The sequence below is a fragment of the Diadema antillarum genome, unplaced genomic scaffold, assembly GCF_040938485.1.
Source record: "Diadema antillarum isolate AM-2024a unplaced genomic scaffold, OU_Dant_1.0 seq00000423_RagTag, whole genome shotgun sequence".
Taxonomy (NCBI): Eukaryota; Metazoa; Echinodermata; class Echinoidea; order Diadematoida; family Diadematidae; genus Diadema; species Diadema antillarum.
This window is the reverse complement of record NW_027271406.1, coordinates 330,698-358,620: the sequence shown is the minus strand read 5'-3', so window position 1 is coordinate 358,620 and position 27,923 is coordinate 330,698. Positions and strand designations below refer to the sequence as shown.

General features: G+C 40.7%; 1 protein-coding gene across 1 annotated transcript; it reads right to left on the bottom strand.

The window, feature by feature from the left end:
• Window positions 1-647: 647 nt before the first annotated feature.
• On the bottom strand, window positions 648-22,551 carry LOC139732420 (urocanate hydratase-like). Its single transcript, XM_071643283.1, has 18 exons — window positions 22,243-22,551; window positions 20,405-20,535; window positions 19,518-19,611; window positions 18,663-18,722; window positions 16,660-16,788; window positions 15,908-15,969; window positions 15,318-15,384; window positions 14,581-14,762; window positions 13,669-13,719; window positions 13,435-13,497; window positions 12,566-12,745; window positions 11,799-11,896; window positions 11,349-11,430; window positions 4,494-4,615; window positions 3,912-3,982; window positions 2,708-2,906; window positions 1,965-2,146; window positions 648-860 (listed from the first exon to the last, which is right to left on the bottom strand). Exons 1-18 carry the CDS (start codon window positions 22,366-22,368, stop codon window positions 720-722), a joined length of 2,040 nt encoding a protein of 679 aa, XP_071499384.1. The 5' UTR covers window positions 22,369-22,551; the 3' UTR covers window positions 648-719.
• Between the last annotated feature and the right edge of the window lie 5,372 nt (window positions 22,552-27,923).

Genomic DNA, 27,923 nt, shown 5'->3' with positions numbered 1-27,923 from the left:
ACCCTTCAATTTTTTGTGCTACATTTTATACATAGGGTTTCTACTTGTACGGTGCAACAAACCATATTTTCTTTACACTAATCTAATTCTATTTACATTTCAATGATGATATGCAAATGAGGCATTACCAATCAAGAGAGTATGACATGATCTATGGCAGATAAAAACTACAACAAATGCATTAAAATGTCCACTGACCACTCCAACAAAGGCATTAAAATGTCCACTGACCACTACAACAAATGCATTAAAATGTCCACTGATCACTCCAGCAAATGAATATGCCACAGAAACGAGGTTGTAGAATTTACAAAGATCAAAACCTAACTCTTTATAGCATATGATCATAAAAGACATGAATGAAGCAATTCACACAAGGAAGACCATTCAGACAAGACTTGGATGTAAAGGTAAAAATTACAATTCCAACTTACGTGCTCTTATAGGATCATTAAAAACCTGTTAATGGAAAAACAATGTAACTTGGAATAGTGTGTGAACTCGCTATTATTGCCCCAAACCTAAACTGCCCGTATACAGTTTGGATGCTTTTACTATCAGTCAATTTGACAACAGGTAGGTTTGACTGTACAGTAAATCTTTTCAATCTGCCTCTACTCGCATAGATCCTTTCAAGCTACTGTGTCTATTCTTATCAAATATCTTATCAAAGAAACCATTCCTCTCACACTGATCATCCTTCTGGCCACGCCCGCTCATCAATCCCGGAGGACTCTGTCCAGGAGGGCGGGGTCCTTCACTTCATGGGGGATGGTCACCTTCAGGTTTGGGTCCTCCTCCATGGCCCGACAGATGGTCTCTTTGGCCTTGGAGTTCCCTGCCCAGCTTCTGCGACTCACCTGGGGTTTAAAAAAAAAAATCCAAAAATAAACAGTAACACCCACAATCGTGGTTTCTGCTTTTGTTAATATTGCCAGCCTTATGCCAGAAGGGCCTTAAAGAACTTCCCCTGCTATGCCAATGTTATAGTGTTAAGGGCCTTTTGGCATGACAATGGAAGAGGTTTAAGGCAATATAATTTTAAACAAACAAACAAACAAACAAACAGAATGAATCAACAAGAAGCTCTAATTGGGTAATAAGATCAGGGCACTGTTTATAATCATTCCCTCTTGCTCTATCTACAGTGAGCCATACAGAGGCATTATCAAAATCTTGTGACTTTTAAAACAGAGTGATGTTGACCACATCTATGCTTGCCTATAATCTAGGCGGAGGATGCAGCTATTGTCTTTGCTGTAACACTAAACGGCTGATGTGGAGAGACTATTGTCTTTGCTATGTGATACACCTGATGCGGCAAGACGACGAACAGGGGATGCATGTCAAGCGTCCACCACCTATATATACTCATCTTGCTGTAATAGTTGTTTTCTTATCAACTCTGAATCTGTAGCAGATTGTCATATAAAAATTGCCACAGATTCAGAATCGATAATAACAAAACAACGAAAGCAAGACCATTGAATATAGGCAAGGGATGCTTCCACTGTTTGTAGTCCTGCCACATCAGACATATCGCTCAGCAAAGACAACAGCTGCATCTGTGCCAGAAGGTATCACTGGTATCAAAGGCTCCAATGGCAGTATGATATCCTATACATTCACTGCCACACTCATCTCCACTGATGTGCTTTCCCATGGCAAGGCAAACCTTCCCTGGGGACCAAAGTGTGTGGTAGTACACAGAGTTGTTGTATCCACTTTGTCGCTAAAAATCTCGACTGGATAATACCACACGTTTTCTGCGAGTGCAAAACATCATACTACTAATGCTATTTATTCACATTATCTAATTACAACATGGGTGAGTGACACTTTGCAGATACACTGTCTTGTAGCTACTGACACCTCTCAAACAGTATAGTGAGATCTATATAGATGAAAAGTTGCACCAAGAAATGGACTGATCTTCGAGCCACTCACAAACTTGCTAGACTCACCCCATTGGACACGTCCCAGGCCAGCATTTTCTTAGCCCTCTGGTCAGCCTCGTTGGTGCCGTCCAGCACCATACCAAAGCCCCCATTGATGACCTCGCCCCATCCGACCCCGCCCCCGTTGTGAATCGCGACCCAGGTGGCTCCCCGGAAGGAGTCCCCGATCACATTCTGGATGGCCATGTCTGGGGGAGGGGACACGGAAAAGAATGATGACATCAGGATTAGATGTGGAAGATGGAGGGGTACGGAGTGGGGAGCACAAGTTTATAAACTAAATATTGAATACACCTAATTATGTATCTTTACATTTCAAGTGAATTAGAATATCCCACTAGTGAGGAGCATTCTCTGCATGAATAATACTGATGATTTTTTTCCTACAATTAACAAGTCCTTGACGATTATACTGCAAAGCATTACTGCTTAATAGCAACAATGCGTAATGCCATGCCTTGTGTCATCTGTCACACATTTTACAGAAAAAAAAAATCAGATGATATGAGCAAAGAAAGAAAGATAGCAAGGATATATCATACCATGACCTACTGAAAAATTTGCCATACAATCACACAGAATACACACAAAGCAAGCAAAAAAAAAACCCCAAAAAACAACCAAGAAATAAAACAAGCCATTTAATACAATTAAAATAGAGGCATGAATTCCCCTCACTCCTGTAGTGGGCTCTTGTGTGATTTCTATGATCATTGTTGTCCCACACAACACCCTGACAGTAAACTCACCTGCACAAAATGCCGATCCGTCGTAAATGTTGGACGTTTCGCGGTACGGACTGTCCGTCCCACTCACGTCATGGTGGTCACGGCTGATGATGACCGGTCCGCGCAGCTTGCCCTCACGCACAGCTTCATTGAATGCCAGTGCGATAGCAATACGTCCTCTCTGGTCAGAGTACAGTATGCGGGCCTGAGAGCCGACCACCTTGCAAAACAGAGGTGTTTAAAGTTTTGAGTGCAATATCAGCAAAGTGAAGAGTCACCTCACACATCCTCACACATCCCACTGAGCAATGCCAATAAGCCATGCATTTCTAAGACATAGAGACGTTCAAATCATCAAGTTTTATATATTTTGCATTTTAAAATCAGCATTAGATTGGTCCTCTTTATGTACCTCTGGACTAGAGGCTACTGTAAACGTCAATATTTTTGCGTGATTAATTTTTCGTGTTGAGCGGCTCAAAAACATATTTGCGGGTTCTTGAATTCGCACAGCACAATTGTCAACTCATTCAAAATTGGCAGAGAAAATTGTGAAGATGTTTTCGCGGGTTTTAAAATTTGCGCTAGCCAAAAGTAGTGTGAAATGCGCGAAAATTAATGTATCGCAAAAATGTGTGAGTTTAACACGTGTCGCTAGCTTCCTTCATCATGACAGACATTCCAATGCTACATTGAGAATCTCTAAACTTTGGTCATCAGTGTGCCACTTATGCCTACTGAGCAATGCTGTCACATGTTCCAACCTCCACCAAGAATGCATATTCTTAATGTGTTAACAGAACTCTTGAGCTACATGTTTTGACACCAGGTTTAACCCCTTGAGAGCTGGTTGACAGCAAGCCTACATCTGAACAAGTTTGAGATCTACAAATCACACTAGTGTCGGCAGTTGTTTGGCCCATTGTGGCATTTATAAATTTGAGAAATGTAAAACCCCTTTCCCTTTACCTGTTGGGCTCCTTGGCCACTACCTCCAACCCTTCCTTTACGTTTTCTTTGTTCTGTGTCCCCAGCCCTCCCATGACTGTTCTTGTTGTGTGTAGTCCTCATACATTATTTGTGATTGCTTTCTCTGCCTGTCTGTCAGTTTGCTTCTGACAAAGATTCTGCTAGGATCGAAAGCTCAGGCCCCTTTTGACTCCAAATGGAAAACTCTTCACAATGCTCAAACTGTGAAGTGACTCCAAATATGGAAGTGACCTACCAATTTGTGGTTTCCTGCCTCCTTGATCCAGCGAATGTTGTCTTCATACTGTAGTTCTGTTGACTCCGGCACTGCAAACATTGCAAAACCAATGCTAGAAATGTCATTCAAGAGCAAGAAGTGTCGTAAACACATAGTTCACATTTTAAGAAATGGAAAAATCTGACACCATTTATGCACACACTAGGAACCTTTCATTGTATAACATACAGAAAAGCCTGACAGCACCATCACGTGTCAGTTCTGAAGTTAATTCCACACAATGCGGGTGAAAGAAAGTGAATAGGAAGATGACATACTAGAACTGCTTAGAAATGCTGGGTTCTAGATGACATACTAGTAGCCAAGACAAGTGAACTGGAAAATAATGACACTCCAAAGTTGTCAACCTATAACCACCCTGCAAGTTGCACTAAATCTTGTGCGCATTGGGCTCCGGTCCCACTTTTACGTGTATGGCTATAAAAATGCAGAGTATGCTCCACACATTTGCTACTTGTGTGTGGCAGAAAAATACAATAAACACATAGCCCCATATCATTGTCATCGCTATCACTATCACAGAGGATAACATATCATCACCTCCCGCATTGATGAAATCCTCAAGGACATTGGTAGCAATCTCGTCCGTCATGGAGAGGTCATTTGGGTCTCCGGAGGCACACACCCAGCGGAACGGACCAAAGCCAAGAGAGAAAATGTCCCTGGAAAAAAAAAAGAAAGTACAGAAAGGAACAATAATGATGGAAGATACATGTACCTAGGCTCCTGTGATGAAACCCTGCCTCACTATGGCTGATGAAACTTTAACTTTTATTGTACTTTTTTTCACTGCTTGGCACACAAGCTGAAGTTCTTTCTTTGCACATTGGCTCAGGTGTCTAGAAACTAATTTTCAAAGAGTAGATATAACCTTATTTCCCAAATCCTTATTGTGTCGCCATGGCCTTCTCGTTGGACTGTGGTACAGTGCTACCTCTGAGTGGGCTTGCTGTCTTAGGACTAGGTCAAGTTTGGTGTGATTACTGAATGCAGATTTAAAAGCTTGGCAAGGGAAGCTGTTATGTGCCTGAACACTTCAAGGGATAAAGCAAACGAATAGATAACATGGAAAATATTGTTCGTGTCCCGTAATATCAACCATGGACTGATATTTGAAAAGGAATACTTTGTCCATGTGAACTGGCTCGCGCTTGTTTGTTTACGTTTGGATCTCACAGGATCGCAGCATTTTTTAATTTGGTGTTCTACCTGGGCTTTCTCTCCCTGTGTTCGAGGGTGTGAAATCAACAACAAATTTCAACATACATCTCTTCAGTCTGTTCGTTCTTCTTTTTGCGTCATATGTTGCCTTCCTACAGTTGTAGTAATGTTGTTCATTTTTCGCTCGTATTTAGCAATCACCGACCGTACACTGTTAACAGAGGGTATAAAAACAAAATGCCGGTGGGGACGAGTTCTCATATTAACCGTGCGCAGGTCTGGCTGCCGGATCAACGTAGCCCGAACTGCTACGTGTAGTGGGAGAAGACGGACGAGGTAGACGAAATCGAAGCAGATTTTCACGACTAAGAAGATGAAGATGTAGATATGGAGAGTGTTGATGATGAGAATAAGAAGGATGAGGAGGACGAGTTCAAACAGCTGGAGAACATGAGCGAGAAAATTGAGAGAGACAATCATAAGGAGTATGACAGTGAGGATCTGGAGAAGGAGCGGAGCACTGTGAGGGAGTTCAGATGCAACCGAAAGCACAACTGCATGATGGACCACCTGGACTAGCAGGATGTTATGGAGTACAGGTACTCCATATTCGAACTTTCCCCAGATATAGAGGACATAGTCATACTTGCACAACTGAAGATGGTCACAACATTGGGGGAAAAAACGAACTGTTCAAAGCGCAAGTAGCAAAAGGATCGCCAGCATGACAGATCCTCTTACACCTACAATGGGCAGAGGATTTGCACCGACATGTTCCGATTTTTGAATTTGTACGTACATTGTATGTTAGATCTAGAGCAAAAAGATACAATCAAATAATAGACCACAATATGCATTAGAACCTGGTAGGCCTAAATTGTATGCACTGTATCACAGCCTTGCCATTTGTCAGGAGAGAAATTTATCTTTGATTTTTGGCCAGTGAAGTAAAATCGAATTTGTTTGAATTTGCAAAGATTTAGAGCTTTAAAGCTGTCCTAGAAAGCCACTAGGTCAAACTGCAAGAAACTGACTGTCTGGAAATTCATATTAAATGAGACAAAGTAAAAGTAAAAGAATAAACTGGCATAGCAACAGCATGTCTAGATCAGTTAAATTCAGACACGGCATTCACATGAAATGAGACAAAGCGAAAGTTCAAGAAATAGCATGGCAACAGCATGCCTGGTATGCAGTATTGTGTATTAACTCAGACTATAGAAATTGAGAGAATAGAGGTGTTATGTAATAGCTCCCATCCAGGTGGTGGCGAGGAATGCTATCTAGCTCAGTCAAGACTCAGCTAGGTCAGTGTCACTAGGGTGCTGGTTGCAGTTTATTGTCCATTAGTTCATGAGTAGAGATGCTATGTAACAGCAGTCTAGACGATGGCTAGACGTTTTGTGTAGAGTTTCAATAGGGCTATATTTAAGCATGCTCATTGGATGATTTCTTTAGTGTAGGAAAGGCATGAAAAAGCAAGTGTATGGGAGTGTAAGGGACTTTAGTGTTAATCTCTATGGCTAGGGAAGCTAATAAAAAGCTGATGAATGTAGGGGATTGGGGAGAAACACTTTAATCAGACATCCAGCATAGATCTCCGCTTTAATAGGCAGCAGTCGTTCTTCTGGGGGTTTTCCACGTCGGTGAGATGCGAGCTCCAGCTGCTGATATAAACTGAACTTTGACAATTACTATCCAAACTTTGGTACCGAGCTCAATCTCTATTTGCCTGCTCGCCGTCGCTTGAGCTCGGGTCAAGGCAGGAGTCTGCGTGGTAGCAGGGACTAGTGAAGGCCGAGGAGCCGAGAGGACTGCCGATAGGGTAGCGTCTAGCTGGGTGGCCAAGTCAAGGGGTGCTTCCAAGAGACAAGCCAAGCAACTGTGCCGAGGTCGACGACGAGGGTATCAGGCATCGATGACGACTGAGCCAAGCTGAGGGGATCACCGGTTCAAGTCATCCAAGATAACCCAGTTATGTATTTGTAATTTGTTTCCGACTATCTTTTATGCTCAATGTATTGTTATATGCTGTGAACGAGAAAGCTACAAAGATTAAACTCAAACATAACTGCATGCAAACAGTTTGAATTTCCATTCTTTCGGTGTCAGAGTAGCAGAGAGAAAAAAAAAAGTCACTCACGTGACACCATTTGTTGTTGCTCTAAGAGCACTGCAGTTCAGCAGTTCAGAATTCATGTGATCAGATTTCTTAGGATTAAAGATTGCTGTAATGTTGATTTCAAATTTTTATTTCATGCAATGCAATGTCTAAACGTACTGACCTAATTACACGTGTAACTCAGCACATTATGTTGCTGTGCAAGAGGCAGGTGTTTAATTGCTATTTCTTTTTAGCTATCTGTCATGTTTGTGTAATCATTGAATTCTTGTCTTCACCCAATACTGAGGTATTACAATTTCTGGACACTGTTTTCTTGGTGGAATTGAACAAATAAATTGAATTGAAAATTGAAAAAAAAAAAAAATTGAAAAAAAAAATTGAAAAATTATGATTTTCTTTTTTAATTATTATTTTTTGGTTGGTGCATGCCACTCTCCACAATGTACAGCTGTACTTGGGCCCTATAGGATTTCTAAAAATAAGCTCAGTAAATTTTACCGACATACTGTTCTGTCAGATCAAAGAAGACCAGAGTTGATGCATAAGTGGCTCATAACACTGAATACTTTTGGTTGAGACTTTTGCTGCAATGTTGATTGGAAAATGCAAAATGTATGATTTTTTTTTTTTTTTTTTTTTTTTTTAGCTGTGCGTTTAGAAAGTTACTTAACACAGCACATTAATACTGTGAAAATATGAAGTTTAATTATCACATCAATTTATGTGTGAATGTCTGTCTCTCTCTATCTCTCTTTATTATTAGCATTTCAAAGGATAAGTTGACAAGGCCAAAGAAATGGCTTTGCCAACACGGAGTATGCTCTGTGACTCACAAGGCAGGAGGGAAGCAATTCAACACAAGGAGCTACAAGTACTCAGCAGAAAACATACAGGCTGTCGTCAGGTTCTTGATCAACTTCGCAGAGGAAAATGCAGTGTTCCTGCCAGGACGAATTCCAGGTTACAAAAAGTCTGGATGCTTAACTTAACTTAACTGGATGCAGTGTCTTTTGAAGGCAGACTTTCATGTCTTTTTTTTTCTGCTTCTTCATCTTCTTCTATTACGGTGATGTACTTGTATCTTCAGTCTGTTTGCTTTGATGTACAATTGCAAAGCGCCTTGAGCATTTAATCAAAGCGGAGAACGGCGCTATAGAAATTGTATGTATTATTATTATTATTATTAACTGCTGCCTTCATCCTTATCCCAGGCCAAGGTGTGGCAGGTGTACATTGGCATCATGGAGAAACGAGGTATGTTCATCACACAATTTTGCTGCTTGTTGTAATGATGGGCTTTATGTCATTTTTTATTTCAGAATTTGGATACAATTTGAATTCAATGAGACTGAAACATTGTAAAGCTGAATATGAACGATAAAAGTAGAATGCATCAAAAACTATTACATTCTTAATGCACCTTTGTTTTTAAGATTCTTTTTTTTTATGATCTATCTTTTAAGCAATCTTATATGTATCAACAAAAACTGCTTTCTTAAAAATCAGGACAAAACATGAAAGTGTCAAGATATGCATGTATTGTGAAGTATACTGGAAGAGTGTTCATAAAATTAAAACGCTAGTCCAAACCATTAAGTCAGACTACATGTATAAGACTATCTAAAATATTTATTGAACTTTGTGTGTTTGTCTTTTTTTATTAACAACTTTCTCTCAAGGGAAAAGAGTTCCTAAAGATGTGGAAACAGTTCACCCCCCTCCATCATCATCTGCCGCCCCATGAGCGACTGTATGCTGGCAGTGCCAGAAAAACAACCTGGCAGTGTACCACATACAAAGGGCCAACCTGACAGAGGAGGAAAAAGAGGCCCTGGCCAGGGAGCACCTGAATCACCTGAACTCTGCAAAACAGCAACGAGAGCTGCTACAACGGATGGTGGAGGCGAACTGCAGCAACGACGACACCGCATAAAGGAAATGTGACCCGATATCCCCCCTGATCTATGGACCTTGCTGTGCATTATTCATTCGATTATGCACATACAGCAGGTTTACTTTCCATCCAACCCTTTACAGCCTGGCCCGATGTACTTTCTGACCCCCCAGAAGTGTGGTGTGTTTGGAGGAAGCTGCAAAGGTGCTGGCCAGGTGAGATGTTAAGACTATCATAGCTCAAAATTACCGTAATAACCTCTCTGTGCAAAGATAGTAATACTCATGCTTTTGCTATCTTTATATTTTGTTATATTTTTTGTTCTTAGGTGAACTTCTTGATTGACAAGGGGATGTGTCTGTCCAAGGGATCAATCTCGGTAATTTCTTACCTGCATTTCTTCTTTTGGAAGTACGGCCTCAGAGAACATCACCTTGACCTGCACTGTGATAACTGTGCAGGTCAGAATAAGAACAAGTTCTTGCTATGGTACTTGTGTTGGCGTACCCTTAAAGGACTTCATCACACCATCACTCTCAACTTCCTCTTGGCTGGCCACACAAAGTTCTCGACCAACCTTGGCTTCGGCCTGTTCAAGAAGTACAGTAGGACAGCTGTCTCAACTCTTGATGACATCACCAACCATATCCACTGCAGCTCTAGCCTGGCCAAACTTCTCGAGGTGCTAGAAGAGTGGACTGCAGAGATAGATAACAGTCACTGTATTTACTGTATCTATTTAGACTACAGGAAAGCATTTGAAAATGTGTCCCACAAATGCCTGCTTTGCAAGTTACAAGCCTATGAAATAACTGGTCGTGTTCTCCGCTGGATAGAAGCCTACTTGACAGGAAGGTCACAGAGAGTCGTTGTGAATGGTAAACTGTCATCTCCACATTCAGTATCCAGTGGGATCCCTCTGGGCAGTGTGTTGGGACCAGTGCTCTTTCTCTGCTTCATTAACGATCTGCCAGAAGAGGTGACATCTGAAATTAAATTGTTTGCCGATGATACCAAGTTATACCATGTTGTTGAAAATCAAAGCGAAGCAGAACATTTGCAAAAGGACATTCATGCTGTCTCAGCCTGGGCCGACAAATGGAAGTTGCAATTCAACATCACAAAATGCAAGGTTGTTAACTACGGGAAACGGAACCAGAAGAACGACTACACAATAACAACAACTAGTAGCCAAAGCAAGATCCCTGTGGCTGAACATGAGAAAGACCTTGGAGTGACCTTTGACTCTGCACTTTCATTCTCTGAGCACGTAGCTAAGATAACCAAAAGAGCCAATACCAAGCTTGGCATTCTGAATAGATCCTTTTCTAGCCTGAACGAAAGAGGATGGGTTAAGCTCTACAAGTCTATCGTCAGACCCACACGAGAATATTGCAACTCGGTATGGTGTCCAATGTTCACAAAAGATGAGGATTTGTTAGAGAAAGTGCAGCAAAGAGCCACACGTCAACTTCCACATCTTCGCCACCTGGAATATCCAGACAGACTGAAAGCCCTGGGTTTGGAGACTCTTGCATACAGGAGACAAAGAGCAGAGGTTCTACAAATATATCAGATCATGAACGGGATTGACCACCTTGATGTACACAAATTTTTCCAATTGGTTGATAGCTCCAGAACCAGAGGCCACTGCATGAAAGTCAGAAAACACAGATCCAGATATATGTTGCACCACAAGTCCTTCTCTACACTGTTCGCAGTTGTAACAGCTGGAACTCCTTGGCAGACGCAGCTGTCAGAGCAACAAGTGTAAATCAATTCAAAACTATCCTTGAGAGACACTGGAACAGCCATCCCCTAAAGTACAGCCCATATCAGAGGGATAACGAAACCTGGAGGGGCAAATAAGCAACGCCAGTTTACGTCTCTACATCCAAGTAAACTCCAAGTAAAGTAGGTAAACACAACATACCCCAACTTGTTGGCGACAAGGCTGGAAACCAAATGGTTCCAGTCTACCACACAATGCAGTGTCTAGGTCATATCATGACCTAGACATTGCATTGCTATCAATATTGATATGATATGACATGTGATATGCATCCAGGGGGCATTTCATCAAGTGTTTTGCCAGTGAATTAGGAATTTTCCCTCAGCCAATCAGATGTGAGGATTTCAGTAGCATGAAACAGTTGTCAGTGACTAACAAGCTTCATGAAACACTGCCCTAATGGCCCAATTCCCTTCAACTTACCCCATGATATCCTGGACGTAGGATGGATACTTGAAACGGTTTCCTGCACTGGCCCCGTCCATCTCTGCTTGGATGTTGGCTCCTAGAAAGATGGAAAATGGGTACACACATCTTATATCTCGCTTCTTGTATCTTTTATTATTACTATAATGTATCATCAGCAGAGATGGTACACACAGAATCAAAGAGAGAAGCAACCTTACTTATTCCACTTAGGTGTTTCATCATCTCAGTGGCTTTTGCCTTGAGTAAAAAAAGAAGAAGAAGAAAAAAAAAGACTCTTCCTGTTGCAAATTATAGCAATTACATTTTTATCTTGAGCCAGATACATATAACATCTGTTATGCAGAAAGTGAAAATCTTGTCTTGAAAGAATTACTAGAAATGAACATGAGAATGAGAGCATTTTGTTTTCCTGCAATCTTGGAGGTAAAGTTTCTGAACACTGACCTGCTCGGCTAGCCTCCAGAAGGAAGGCGTTGCCGTAGTCAAAGAAGTAAATGCCCAGTGACGACAGTCTGTCGATTGCTGCAATCTGCCTCCGCAAGCTAGAGCAGATGGAGAGAAAGACAGATGAACACACAGTAGAGGGCAATCACATATAGATGACACTACAGCCAACCTTGCCTAAGATGAATCTATTTGAATCTATTTGGACTGAAGAAATGCTTCAACTTCGAGAAAATTCGAGTAATGAGAGAGTACAATTAAAAGAATATAAAGAGAAGAGGACTTTAAAAGACCTTACACTAAGGCGATTATTTTACTTATGCGAGGCTGACTTAAGTAAGCAAAGTTGACTGTAGATCCAACAATTATCTGTACATACATGGACGGACTTTTCCGGCAATATCACAATACTGACAAAACAGCTAGACTCAGACATGGTGTATTCTACTATACCTATGCTTTAAATTTAGACCATCGGTACTAGCCAGCATGGATATACACCACGTTACTCTCAGACCAAATAAACTTTCTTTGTATTATACACAAGAAACATCCACATGATCACTGTCTGGTGCATATGAGAATGAAAATTCTATGTAACGTATCAGTTCGAGGAACACATACACAGACCAATATACACAAATCTTAAATATGTCCCCCCCCCCCTCTCCAAGAAAAAAAAAAGGGGGGGGGGGGGACACACAATCACACAACGTCTTGACTAAACAATTTTCAATACGGGTTGACTAGGAAGTAGAAATCCACACCTCTCCTGCACCAGGTTCTTGAAACGCACAGGGTCAGTGACCATCATGTCATTGGCCTGGTCAAAGGTCAGCTGGACTGGGTAGTAGCCTCCATTGAAAGGGTTGTGGCAGGAGGTCTGGTCCGAGCCCAGATCTACCAGTAGTTCTCCAGTGGCCTCATACACAGCCACAAGCTGCTCCCTGGAGGAAGACGCCAAGGATGTGGAGAAAGTTTAGACATACTTCATTCACATACTTGTTTCTTACACTAATCTAGAGCCCGAATGTCACTCGTATCTTATGCCTGTTATGCCTTTCTTCCTCTACCTTTCTTTCTCTCATCTCTTTTTCTCTGTACACTCAGGATGGATGTGTGAATGTGTGTGAGTGTGTGAGAGAGTGTGTGTGTGTGTGTGTGTGTGTGCCTGCCAACAAATTAAGCTCAGATGTGTTTTTGTGTTTGATAACAGAACGATGATTTAAGTACACATACGTGTTATTTCAATTTGGACTAATCTTCTGTATGTATTGGTCCATGTCACAATAAGTGGTGGTTGATTGTATGTACAGTATTTTATCTTTTTGGTTTGAGGGCTCCAGCCACAAGCACACAATTGCTTCTTAGGAGTCCTGGCATGTATTTGTTTCGTTGTAATGACCTGTAAGTTGTATATTGTTTTATATTTTGCCAAATAAATGAATGAATGAATGAAAAGAAATATCAACAATCACACCAAGTACATTATACATTTCTGATATATACATGTAAACCATGATCCTCATGCTTATCAGATCAATAGGAAAAATCAGAGACATCTCTGAATAGAGCAGACTAATCATGGACACGATCACATTCAATATGCCTTTATATCAATTAGAAATGGACTCACCATACAGTCACCACGTTGCCATGGTAACCAATGCTGACAGCTTCTCTTGCCTGTCTTGCTTGTCTGCCGAATACAATGACAAGAAAAGGAATCAGGAGGGTAAAATAATCTATATTATCCTCAGGCATCACATCAGTCTTAATAAAATCTGACAATGCAGATGATGCAGTGAGTTTAAAGCACTCATACCAAGGTAAATGAGTAAAGCATAGCAGAAATATATGACTGTCTTACCTGATTCTTTGTATGAGTGTGTCTACATCATCCATGACCTCCATGACCCATCTGTGTGGACAATAGAGGACAATTTACATCAACAAATGACATAATGAATATTATCACGTTTTGTTTGAGAAGGAGCAAAGATTGTTCAACCAGCACAAGGGAAAAGTATTTCAAAAGTACCAAAATCCTGTTCTACTTTGAATAGACAGAAATATAAGAAATTTTTGGTTTCGAAGAATAAGGCATTGGTACAAATTTAATTTGGGTTTATTTTTCATGGCCACTATGGAAGCGCTGCAATGTTTACGAACAAATTACCTCAGGACCAACAGCTCTAAGTTCTCTTTGAAGGGCTAGGCAATGAGGATACAGTACCCTGCCTAATGGCACGACTGCTACAGGCGGGGGACTTGAACGAGGGATCTCATGCTCGAGAGTTTAGGATCCTACAAGTTGAGCTATAATGGCTCATCCCAGATATTGACTGCCTTAGAAGACTGAGAGGTGTCATAAACACCTGGAGGTTATAGTCAACATACATGTAGGTGATTAACCACGATTCTTCCTAAAATTGCATCTTTGGTGTATAAATGTGCATCACTTGTATCACATCCACAAGATAATGGTGAGGAAAGCGTGAAGGTTTTCAGCCATCTGAAGGTCACTACTAAAGTTTCTTTGCATTTAAAAGAGAGGAAACTTATATTTACACTTTTTTTTTAACCCAAACTGAAGTTTCTCCTGAAAGGCAAGATTTTGCAACAAAAAGGACAAGAAAAAAGGAAGAGAAAAGGGGAACTGGAGACCTGCTGTGTGCCGCATCAGTTGCAAGAGGAGGAATGCACAGAGGGGATAGGGAAGAGGGAAGAAGAGGGCTGGAAGGGTCAAGAGTCAAGGGTCAAGGGTCAATGGAATCCTCACCCCTGCTTGTGTCTCTTCATCAGTGCCTCCTTGCTGACCTCAGCCACCACACCCACACACCCACAGATCGCCGCTGCCTTGGCCTGGGCACCACTCATGCCCCCAAGGCCTGAGGTCAAAAAGACACGCCCCCTCAGGTCGCTGGTGCCAAGGTGGTTACGCCCCGCGTTGAGGACTGTCAGCTGCAAAAGGAAGTAAAGGGTCAGCGCTAGCCCAGTTTCTTTAATAATGCAATAATCAACCCTTTGAAGACGAGTACTAAGAATACTCGGGCAGGTGTCTATGGGAAATGCATGTTATAGCAAAATGAGTCCGTCCTCAATGGCTTAACATTATTTCACACTGGCAACATCGAAAACAAACCTTAAGAGTTTGAAATACTTCCAAGCAATGATTTACCCACTATACTATATTTGTCCAGAGTGAATGAAATCCAGCAAGGGATGACCTGAATGCTTCAATATAGGTTTTAGCATTTGTGCATCAAACACATATCTGCAGACTACATTAAGAGCACAAAACCACTTATATCCTTTCATTACTTTAAAATGGCATCATAAAACATTGCTGTAATTGAACTAAGTCAAGTACCTGTAGAGGTAGGCTACAGAGGTTAAAGCTATTACAGAATATCTGAATATGTCATCATACATTGAATCGAGACAAGTGTACCACTGCAAGAAGTTGAATATCACAGCACTTTGTGTCTATAGCAGGATGCTTGCTACATATCTTACCGTTGTCCCATGAACGATTCCCTGGGGTCCAATATAACAATAGCTTCCTGCTGTCATCTGCCCATACCTTCACAAAGTAGAGCAAAAGTAATGCAGAGAAACATAATATTGTCAATACAATTGACAAATGACTGAGATTTCCAGAAAAATATAAATCTAAAAGTTGTTCAAAATAACAGCAGTTACACAAATCAATAGAATCATGACAATCTCCATAATATTAAGGAGATGATTAGTTATGACCTTCTGAATCAGAATATTATATTCCACTGAATTTCTTGCCTATTGTTTGTGAAGCCAATATGTACCTGGGTTAGTAAAACTAAAATGCTTGCGGTCAATTAACTGTCTCACTTAAATTTCATCATGTACACATCTATCAGTACCTTGTGGTTTAGCAAGAGTGAATGATTCAATTAATCTTAGCTAACCTGTATCAGGAAAAGAAAAAGCCTAATAAATCACTTTGTGATAGACTTGGAAATTGAATCAAATCACTTTCTTCTCTTATTGTCATAGTAGATTTACTGTTTGAACTGGTATCAGAACATTCACATCAACTTGAGTGCAATCGACAGTAATTTACTAACATGGAGACCCCCATGGCAAAGAGACGGTTGTAGTTTTCTCTTGTTGAGTAGTTTGGAACCATCTGTGAACACAGACACAAAGAACAACACCATTACTAGTTTGTTGCAGTATCTCTCAATCATCGATCAATTTTGGCTAAAATAGTAAGCTAAATATTACACTAGCCTAAAACAAAATCAATATCACATACCAATGGCACACAAATTACAAACTCAACTGCATTTTACAAAATATAACATGTAAGGTACTTGTATTCTTCCTATGCCATAAGTATTTCACAACAAAAGGTAATAATAATAATAATAATAATAATAATAATAATAATAATAATAGGGAGTATTTGTAATGCCCTTAACCATTCAGTCTGAGTGATCAAAGGGCATTAACAATCTCTCACACAGCATAAAAGAGAGAAAGAAATAGAGACAAGAAAGAAAGAGGGAATCATAGTCATTGACTAATCATATGCTATATGAAATAGATATTTCCAATTATTGCATGTACACAATGTAAGGATTAAAGACAAGCTAGAAACCTTTCTGCAACATTGGCCTGAGTAATAAAGCAGCAGTGGCCTAAAGAATTCTAAAAAAAGAAAAATCATCATGATACTTATCTGTACAATACCTACACCAGCCCACCCAAATCAAACACTTGGCAGAGCAAGAGGGCAATACTATAAAGCAAGGTGTCACATAAGTTTACAAACAAGAGGAGAGAGAGAGAGAGGGTTAATTAAGTCACTGAGTACCATGCCATTGGTGACAACCACACGGGGAGCATCCCTGTGACTGGGGAAGAGGCCAGACGGATGACCAGAGTACATCACCAAGGTCTGTTCCTCACTCATCTGGGCCAGGTAGTACATCACAAGCCAGAACTACTCCAATCAAAGAAAGATTACAGGCCATACTTTCTAATAGAATGTGTTGGAGGGAAACCTGTTGCATCAAACTGCAAAGAAAGTTTTTTCCTAATACCCCCCCCCCCCCCTCCATAGAACACCAGTCACTTGTTGGAAACAAAGTTTTTTGCTTCCGGCCACCAAATGAAGTGTATCGAATCTTAGTATGTGTTGGCCGACTATCAGGTCAGCGTCAGACATGTTGGGTGTGATCCAATACAGCCAGATCGTCCAATGAGGATCACACGAGCAACCTCTGACACTGACCTGATACTAGTAGTCGACCAATGCAAGTCAGATTCGTCAGACTGCAATTCGATACATTTCGGTTGCTGGCCGAGAGTGACAAACTTTGCGTCTGATGAGTAACTGATTAGAAAAAAAAACCTAGAAATGTCGCTAAGGCGACTGGTGTATGCCTCCGCCATAATGCATGGTTCTCCTAATAGGTCTATAGTACAATGTCTTGACAATGTGTGATGACAGTTTCACACAATTGGCAAAATATTAAAATGACAGGTTTGCCACAAATGTGATGAATGTTCACTTTCCTAGAACTAGGTTCAATTGGATGAATGATTAAAACATCAGAGTGCAGGTATCTGGGGGAACTGATGATTTTTACTTGACTTTTGACCCTTTTATAAGTTTATGCATTGAGTAATTTTCAAGGCATTGAGAAAAAGTATAATTTCAGTATCAAATGGTAAAATAGTATTATCTAAACCTGGCCTTTGACCTTTGACCTCACAGTTCCAAAGAGAATCACTGTTAGGTAGAACATGCATAAATATGTAAGTTTCATGATAATACCTTGAGTTACTTTTGAGGTATGGAGGAAGAAGTGCAATTTAGCACTTTCACTTGACCTTTGACCTTTTGACCTTTGACCTTTTGGCAAGAAACTTCCCACAGAATATATACTGGGTTATACATGCATACATCAAGTTTAAAAAAAGTCCTTCAGGCATTGCATAAATATAAGGAAAGTAGTGATATTTTGAGGAGTTGACCTTGACCTTTGACCCATGACCCCCAACTTCCCTAGATAATCACTGCCCATCGGTTCATGCATATATACTAAGTTCCATGAAGATACCTTGAACCATTTGCGAGACATGGAGAAAAACATGAAATTTCAACCTTTTTTTCACAAAATAACCTGTGACCTTTGACCTTTGACCCCGTGACCCTAAAATCCAAACAAAGTATCATCCCCCCACGACACGATATACCCTCATACCAAGTTTAATGCAAAACCACCTCACGGTTCTTGAGATATCGACAAAAACAAAACGGGACGGACGTACGGACGGACGACCCGAAAACATAATGCCTGCGGCCACTTCGTTGGCGGAGGCATAAAAACTCTTGTTGAATGGGGTTAAAATAAAAACTACTCTACCAGCATGACTAGGATATCTGAACATTGTATGATCATCACACAGACAAGAGGGAACTACAACTTGTACAGAAATAACAATTCAAATGCAAACATACATAATTTACTAAAATGTTTATACATCTATTACCCAGCGAGAAAATATGTTTATTTCACCTTGACTTTCATACTATGGTAGTGAAATGACTTGTGTTCATATTATTGAGCAAGCAACCATCAAGCTCTGTCTCCACGGCACAAAGTGAAAGAAGCAGGCAAACATAGGATTAAAGCACCACCTTTACCAGTTTCATATTTTGAGACAAAGTTTCAAATGTGAACATGTTCTGCTCTCACAAAATTCTATTCCTGTGAAACTAAACTTTTATTCCATCTTTTGGGGGAGTTTTGTCTTCTTAATTTTGCCTGTTCTTAATTGTTCTATGATATCATCATTATGACCACTCACCTGAGCCCAGTTGGAGAAGACTTGTCCATTTCCACCATAGGTGACAAGCTCATGGGGAAACTAGACAGCAATGAAAAAAAAATGCCACTAAGATGCTAACTAACAACTCTGTTTAGAAAATGACATACAGGTACACAACACAGTTTTCCCAAGCACATCAAACTATGTACTTTCAGTGTACTTCCTTTTGAAGAAAAATGACTCTTAATGTAAAAGTATACATGGTAAATGCATTTGAGATACAAGTATCACTTTTCTGCTTCACCTTTTCAGGGAACAATACCATGATTACATCAAACATGATTTAAATCCATGAACATACACCAATTGCACAAGAGACTGTATTCAAGATCCTACTTCGCCACCAGTTCAGTACCTTATACCAATGTCATTGCTTTGTTTCATATGCAGGTATGGATTCACGTTCATCCTTCAGTGTCAGTCAGTGTACATATCCACAATCTCCTCTTTTACATAGAGCCAAAACATAAATACACTCACATATATTATAAGACAGGGCATTCTTTTCTCATGCACATACAGACCATAAAATGTGGCCTGTGTCAATATTACTAAACAAATATGTGAACACAACCCATCAAATACTGATAACAAATGTTTTTACAGTGTATATTGCTTTATATCTTAACTTAATTCCAGCACATGTACATGTAGGGCTCTGTGTAATTTTTTCACAAAGTGCCACTACATACAGTAGTACATGAATATACAATGTACAGATTGATTTGATTTAAACAAAAATGAAGTTAACACTAATGCTGAGTGTAAGTGCAGTGTGTCCAAAATAATGGAAGGCTGCCTGAAAGGGAATGACTACGAAGAGACATTGTTAACCTGTGCCACACGAGGGTCCAGATTGTTCATGATCATGAGCATAATGGCTGCAGCCTGCCTGGAGTTGGCTGGGTATTCATCAATGGGATAGGCCCTGAAGGATGGAAATTGAAAGTGATATTAGATGCATATGGTTAAGTTTGTGCCTGTATGGTTACAACAACATAATATCAATAATAATAGTAATGAAGAAAATGACAGTGATGATGATAAGGATTTCAACATCACTATTACAATTATGTCATTATGATTATGATTATAATTATTACAATTATTACAATTTTCATCATTATCTTTTATCCTGTTTATAATAACAATGAAAATATAAATAACAATTATAATAAGAATAGTGAGAAGAATGAAAGTACATGTAATAATTGTGAGGCAGAGTGGTTTGTCTTTTTTTAAACACACAAATGATACAGATTGCAATGACAATAATGATAACAACAATATCAATAATGATAGCAATAAATATTGTAGCACATACTGACTGAATTTGTGCCAATCTGCACACAACCTCAATCTTGTAGTACAACAACTTCAAATCACCTGATCAGATGTTTACAGCCTAAACCATGGGAGCTGAAAAGAGCTGATATATGTAGTTCAGTCTCTCAATAACAAAAGGTCAGGACTCTTTTAATAGGCAAACTATTTTTGTGCTTCACTTTTTTTCACTTTCCATAATAAAATCAGATGAAAATACATCTTTCTTTTTCCTGCTAGTTTTCTTTCTCTGTACTTGATATAGTGTCACTGCAGCTTCCAGTACAATCTAAAATGGTTCGAGATTGTTGCCATTTACTACCATGCTCCATATTCTGTGTTTAATTTTTGTTGCGTACGAATTGCCATTGACATATTCTATAACTCTGGGCACTTACCGCATCTCCATCTGGGGTCTAAACCTGTACATGTAGACGTGACCATAGTTCCGAAGCTCTTCCGCAAACTCTGGTGCCAACTCCTCATGAAGGCTGGATGGGAAGTAGCGCAGGGCATTTTGTAGAGCCAGCTGCCGTAACAAGTTACAGAAAGAAAACATCTTTGGTGCACCTCACCTTGTATGCGAGTGTGTTACCACTTGACTTGTAACAGTAGGCAGGTTGTTAAATAATGGCATCTTTTCTTAGTTTCCCATGACTTCATTACTCGTACAATTCATTCAGTAATGAAGATGTGTACCATTTACTGAAAAGGTGAAAAGCTTTGCTTTGATTGATATTCTGTACTGGGCAGGTGGGCCTCACTGTTTACAGTTTCACCAGTGACAGCATTTTATTTTCATGTTATTCATACACAATATGTAATTCAATACGGTACATTGTATTTCCAAAGGCATTTGCAAGATATTTCTTTTGAAACTTGCAAAAAGCAATAACTATCACACCAAGTAAATTCATGTAAAATTATATTAGTACTCTGCAGCTTACCATGGCATGCAGTCCATTATGTACACATTATGTCGTACCCGTAAACATTATTAATTTTTGCAGGATATCAGATCAAAGTCAAAGGAGCAGTTGAGTAAAGCTCCCCCAGAAGACAGGATACTGTACATGTAAGATTTCCACATCTCAGTACCAAGCTTCAGGAATGTAAATTTTGATAAGAAATGATATATGAATATCCTTAACTGTCTTTTCTGAATAGGACTATAGGTCCAATATTATGACATATCATCTAGTGAGGGTGGCACAATAAACGGACTGGCCAATATTCCTCATTATATACATGTAGGGCTTGACCAAAAGATCGGTCTGTATCTGTCCGTCGGGGAATGTTCCGCGGAGACTGCGTCTGGCTTCACGGATCCCCTACGGAGGACGGCGTTAATGGCAAAATACAAAAGAGTCCTCCGGATAGACGGATCTTTCTGTCTAATGTAGGGCCTACTCGTTTCACTGAATTTCTGCACTCACTAAACCCATGCCATATATGCTATTGAATATATGGAATACTGTGCAAGTCTAAGTGGTGCCCTAGTGCCCTGCCACACAATTTTGCCACTTTACATGCAGTGACCTACCAAGTCTCGTGCACAGGGCATGACACTCCTGCCTCAGAGGTTACATGTAGCTTACACGCATCTGATAAGCTTTTTTCACGCCATTTAAAAACAAAACAAAAAAACAAGAGAAATCAAACATGGACTACCACCAGTTCACCACCTTAAATAGTAAAAAGTCACATCTTAATACAATATTCAACAATCCAGAGGTTATCAGAGGCTGAATGCGGTTATGATCCGCATTTTTTTTTTTAATCTTTAAGTTTCCCCATCAATATGATAGGCTGCTTCTGAATGCAACATTACATGGGGTAGAATTTTACAATGCCCAGACAGAACTAGAAATTAGAATGCCTCTCTCAGTATTGTACAAGCAGACTCTACAACAAAAGCTAGATACAGTTTACAATCGTGCAACTTGCAAAGAGTCTGAGGGTTAAAGTTAAAGACTACGCCTACACATTTTATTTAGCTGCATGGATGGCCAGGCATGTAATCACTTTTATTCCTCCAGGCTTTTTGACTGAATGAGTGCCGGAAGCGTGTAAGCGATTGTATGACTGCTATTGTAGGAATCATGACTGTTAAAAACTTAACTGGAAATCGAAGAATTTGCTCCTCTTTGGTCTACAGATAACTATGTATTTCACTAGTACAAAGTACCTCACTAGAATAAAGTAGACTCTAGGCCTGTTCATATTTGCCACGTACACGTGTTTCGGCTGGAGATAGGTCCGTGTTGCGCACTGGAGCATGGGCTACGCTTTCGTCACGGGGGCGCGGCCGGGGGAGTGGATCGAGGGGCAGCCCATCACAGAGCTCCTTCAAACTTCCCATTGTTTACTACACTGCTACGTAGTCGTATGCAGTGAAGGTCGACTCAGTCAGTAGTACGGCAGGCGAAGCGGCGACGAAAATGACTCGTGTATCAAGTGACTGGTTTCGCTCAGACGAGATTCGGCATTCGCATTCGGTATTCGTTCCGAAATCTGAGACTTCTGAAACTATTGTCTCTTGAGTTTCAAGTGTCGTTAACTTAGTCGTTCTTTACCGAAATCCACGCAAGCAGGCAGGACCGACTTAACGTGTGGGACGTGAGTGCTATAAAGGTACTAGGTATAGGTTCGCAGGCAGGTAGCGCGCGCTATTATGTGCATAGTGGCCTCCGTATTTGCCGGGCACCAATCACCGAGCGCACCAAATCATCAACAATGGACCTTGAGCTGATCGATTTCGCGTGCTGGGGCACATGGGTGCTGCAGCACCCCTGACGTTTGGGAGGGGACATAGACCCCTGTGAAAAATAAAATTGTTAAAGTGTAATGCAGTTTGTCTTTGCATAATGTTTTGTTTTTGATTCTGTGAAAGTGAATTCTGTGATATGAAATTGAACGAAATTCGAATAAAGAATTAAAAAAAAAATGTGCGTGTTTATGTGAGTGCAGTTTTATTGCGTGCACATTATTCCTGGTTTGTGCCTATTTAAGTGTTACACCATGGAGGTACAAAGGTCTTTGTACCCCCATGGTTATACTGGAGCAAGCCCTGGTTGGCCTTACATCCTATAGGCCCTTTATGCCTAATTCCAGCTGAAAGGAAAGTGAGACCTCACTTCCCTGCTAATTCCTAGCTATTTCAGAGAAAAAGTGTGCACTAGATCGCTGGATTTCAATATCAGAAATGCAACAGTTCCCTCTTGGGGGGGGGGGGGGGTCACCCCCTCCCACATCCCCAACACAAGGAATAGACATAAATAGAAAAGAGTTCAGATTCAAATTTTCAACATGTTCCACCTAAAGTATGCACTAGATCGTTGAATTTCAAATGTAAAAAGACAAAAGCTTCCTCTGTAGAAGGGAGTGGGGCACCCCATGTGTCTTGTGTGTTTGTTTTTTTAATTCAAAATTTTCTGAATGTGCCTGCTAAAATGTGAACTCTATAGATCGCTGGATTTCAGTTCTAAAAATGCAAAAGTTCACTCGTGTCTGCGTGTGGGATAGGAATATCCCCTCCAACACCCTCCCCGTTCGGTACACCTTCATGGACTTAATTATTACAATTATTACAAGACGCACTCAGAGATCAAGCAGTTACAGATTTAGCTATCAACGTTGTCCCGGGATCATTTTCATACTTTTGATGTGTCCAAAATTTCCAAAAGCAGTGTGCACCAGATCGTGAAACGTCACTAAAAAGGCTAGAAATATTCCCTTCTGTGCCGACTGGGGGCTTCCTCGCTTGACGGTATCTTCCCGCCCCCCACTGGCGTAGCCAGGGGGGGGGGGGGGGCGATGGGGGCGGTCGCCCCCCCCCCCCCCCCTAAGATTTGGACCGGGGATTTGGGAGGCGGAAAAAAAAATGCGTGTATGATACTGTATGCATGCACATGAAGCGGGTCTCCTTTGCAACCTTTCATCAAATAAGATTTTTGTTTTAATATTTCACTCAAAGTGTGCACCAGATCGTTGAATTTCAATTCAAAATATGCAAAATCTCTCGTGCTTGGGAGGGGGTATCCCCCTCCCAAACCCTCCCCCTCTGTGCCTCTTTCCCTAACTAAGTACTTTTTTTTTTAGATTTACAAAAGTTTATGAATAATTCTGAGTGCAAAAGACTTATCTCTTATATTCCGAAAACTCAAGGTTCCCTCATGTATTTAGGGGAATTTCCCCTTTTAATCGACCCTTTCCTCCCTCAGCCCCCCCGCCATCAGTTTTTTTTTTTTTTGGTGGTGATTTCCCAAATGTTGATTCCATCAAATATGCGTATACGAGATATCTCAATTTCAACCTTAAAAAGGCAAAAGCTCCATCGGAAGGGAAGGGTGGAGATAACACTCGCCCACGCCTTCTCCCTGCTCGCCCCCCCCCCCCCCCCGCCATGCATAGAAGTAGACTGTGGCTATACCCAGATCGCTTTCTTTCAATTCTAAAAACGCAAAAGCTCCACGCGGGAGGGGGAATCCCCCTTCCCCTAAGCTCTACCTCACTAGACTTTATGCATACACCCAGATGGTGCACATTCGGAATAAGAGCTAAATTCCGTGATTTTAACACTTAGATGAAAAAGTATTGCACCAAAAATTTGCACCAGATCGCTGAATTTCAGGTCTGAAAACGCAAAATCACCTTCGTGTGGCAGGGGATATGCCCCTATCTACACCCTCGTGTGCATGCTTTTTCTGTTTGATTGCTGAACAGACAGCGTTCATGATATTCAGTGTAAGAATTAATACAAGAAGACTAGTGTATTTAAATTATACTATTTTATAGGCAAATTGTTCAATAATAATCTACACTAAAATATACTGCTATATACCTTAAACAAGTGGGACTGTTTCACGTCGATAAAACGCGCAAAAACGTGCATCAAATTGCACCATTTGCAATATCAAAATGCAAAAAGTTCTTATCGTGGGAGGGGAGACACCCCCCTCCCACATCCTCCCCTCCCCCTTCGCTCGCTCCACTCGCTCGGGTTCAGTCGCGTTTATGATATTCAGTGAAAAGAATTAATACAAGAAGTGTATTTAGATTATATCATTTTATAGGCAAATTGTTCAATAATAATCTACACTAAAATTTACTGCTTTATACCTTAAGCAAGTGGGACTGTTTCACGTCGATAAAACGCCCAAAAACATGCATCAAATTGCACCATTTGCAACATCAAAATGCAAAGAGTTCTTACCGTGGGAGGGGGGAAACCCCCCTCCCACACCCTCCCCCCCCCCCCTCGCTCGCTCCGCTCGCGAGGGTTCAGTCGCGTTCATGAAATTCAGTGAAAAGAATTGATACAAGAAGTGTATCTAAATCATACCCTTTTATAGGCAAATTGTTCAATAATAATCTACATCAAAATAAACTGGTATACCATAAACAAGCGGGGACTGTTTCACGTCGATAAAACGCGCAAAAACATGCATCAAATTGCACCATTTACAACATCAAAATGCAAAAAGTTCTTACCGTGGGAGGGGGGACATCCCCCTCCCACACCCTCCCCCCTCGCTCGCTCCGCTCGCTCGATAAAACGCGCAAAAACATGCATCAAATTGCACCATTTGCAAAATCAAAATGCAAACAGTTGTTACCGTGGGAGGGGGGACACCCCCCTCCCACACCCTCCCCTCCCCCTCGCTCGCTCCGCTCGTTCGGGTTCAGTCGCGTTCATGATATTCAGTGAAAAGAATTAATACAAGAAGTGTATCTAAATTATACCATTTTATAGGCAAATTGTTCAATAATAATCTACACTAAAATATACTGCTATAAACAAGTGGGACTGTTTCACGTCGATAAAACGCGCAAAAACATGCATCAAATTGCACCATTTGCAAAATCAAAATGCAAAAAGTTCTTACCGTGGGAGGGGGACACCCCCCTCCCACACCCTCCCCTCCCCCTCGCTCGCTCCGCTCGCTCCGGTTCAGTCGGGTTCATGATATTCAGTGAACAGAATTAATACAAGAAGTGTATTTAAATCATACCATTTTATAGGCAAATTGTTAAATAATAATCTACACTAAAATATACTGCTTTATACCTTAAACAAGTGGGACTGTTTCACGTCGATAAAAAGCGCAAAAACATGCATCAAATTGAACTATTTGCATCATCAAAATGCAAAAAGTTCTTACTGTGGGAGGGAGGATACCCCCCTCCCACACCCTCCCCTACCCCCTCGCTCGCTCCGCTCGCTCGGGTTCAGTCGCGTTCATGATATTCAGTGAAAATTAATACAAGAAGTGTATCTAAATTATGCCATTTTATAGGCAAATTGTTCAATAATAATCTACATCAAAATAAACTGCTACCATAAACAACTGGGACTGTTTCACGTCGATTTAACGCGCAAAAACGTGCATCAAATTGCACCATTTACAACATCCAAATGCAAAAAGTTCTTACCGTGGGAGGGGGGACACGGGGGGACACCCCCCTCCCGCACCCTCCCCCCCCCCCCCCCCCCCTCGCTCGCTCCGCTCGCTCGGGCTCGGTCACTTCGCTCCCTCGCAGACTAACCGCCCCCCCTAAGATGAAATCCTGGCTACGCCGTTGCGCCCCCCCCCCCCCCCTCCCCATGTTTATTGTCCGACAGCCTGAAAGATATTCCTCTGGAAGCAGAAAGCTTGTCGTGAACCTCTATCCGTGCTCACACTATCTGATGACTGCTATTATTCCAACTGGTTTCAACATTACTTGAGACCAAAATGCACAAGAGTTAAGGTACTGAACAAGTTACATGAGTTCTGTTGGTTCACTCGCACCACCTCAAAAAAGCATCCATAATTTTGAACACATCAGGATCACAAGATTCAAGATTCAAATTTATTTTCATTTCCATCAGATAAACAGAGATATACAACGTGTAAGCAGAAGATATTTGTAGTAATTGCAAAAAGCGTGATTTAACAAACTAAATGTGAAAATGAGTAGGGCCTAACGAATGAAGAAAACACAATTGTATTTTTGATATACACACATGCATATGGTATTAAGGATGGGGATGGAAATGGAGGGTCCCACTAAGAAGCAAATTAGCTCGTACGATATGGGGACCCTCAGAAAACACATAAGACAGCGAATAATGAATTAAAATACAAACCGATGTAAAACAAAATAAAACGAACCAATGTCAACTGACGTGAAATCAAATTGGGAAGGAAAAAAAAATCACGAATGTCTTCATTTAATTTACAAACGCAGAGGTTATGCGAGGTGGTTGGATATTATCATTATGCTAGTGAAGAAAAAACAAACACCTTCATAACCAGAGCGACAATCAAATCTAATGGCTTCTACCACACATCGGTAATCGTGCTGTATATACAACGTTGGTTACAATTTGTAATTTCAAAAAGTCGTTATTCCGAGAGAGATTTAAGGTTTGTATCCTCTCACCTCCCTGGTAACTCCGAAGGGTCGTTGGTAACTACCTTTTTTTTCCGTTTTCGGATTAACGAATCTTCAGAATAACGCAACTTAATTCAGATTAACGAACCATTTTTCATATTTGCATCAACGAACATCTAGTTACAGGATATTTGCGTGTTTCGGAATAACAAAGCTTCGGAATAACCAAACCTTATTTCATTTTCGGGTCAACGAACCTTCAGAATAATGAAAAACACCCTAACATGTACGTTTGGTAATTCACTGGAGTATAAAACAAGACAAATAACAAACACTTCGAAATTTTAAAATGGGGACGCAGCAGGAAAGCCCTATAGCGAGGCATGAGGCATATACAATTTCTAGACCCTATCATAGCATGTCGATGAGTAAATGAATGACATTAAAGTCAGACATTTTCACCCGCTGACACAGAATTACCGCAGAATACATTAAGTTTTCGTGAAGTCAGCCCATCATGATGTAGAAATTATTATG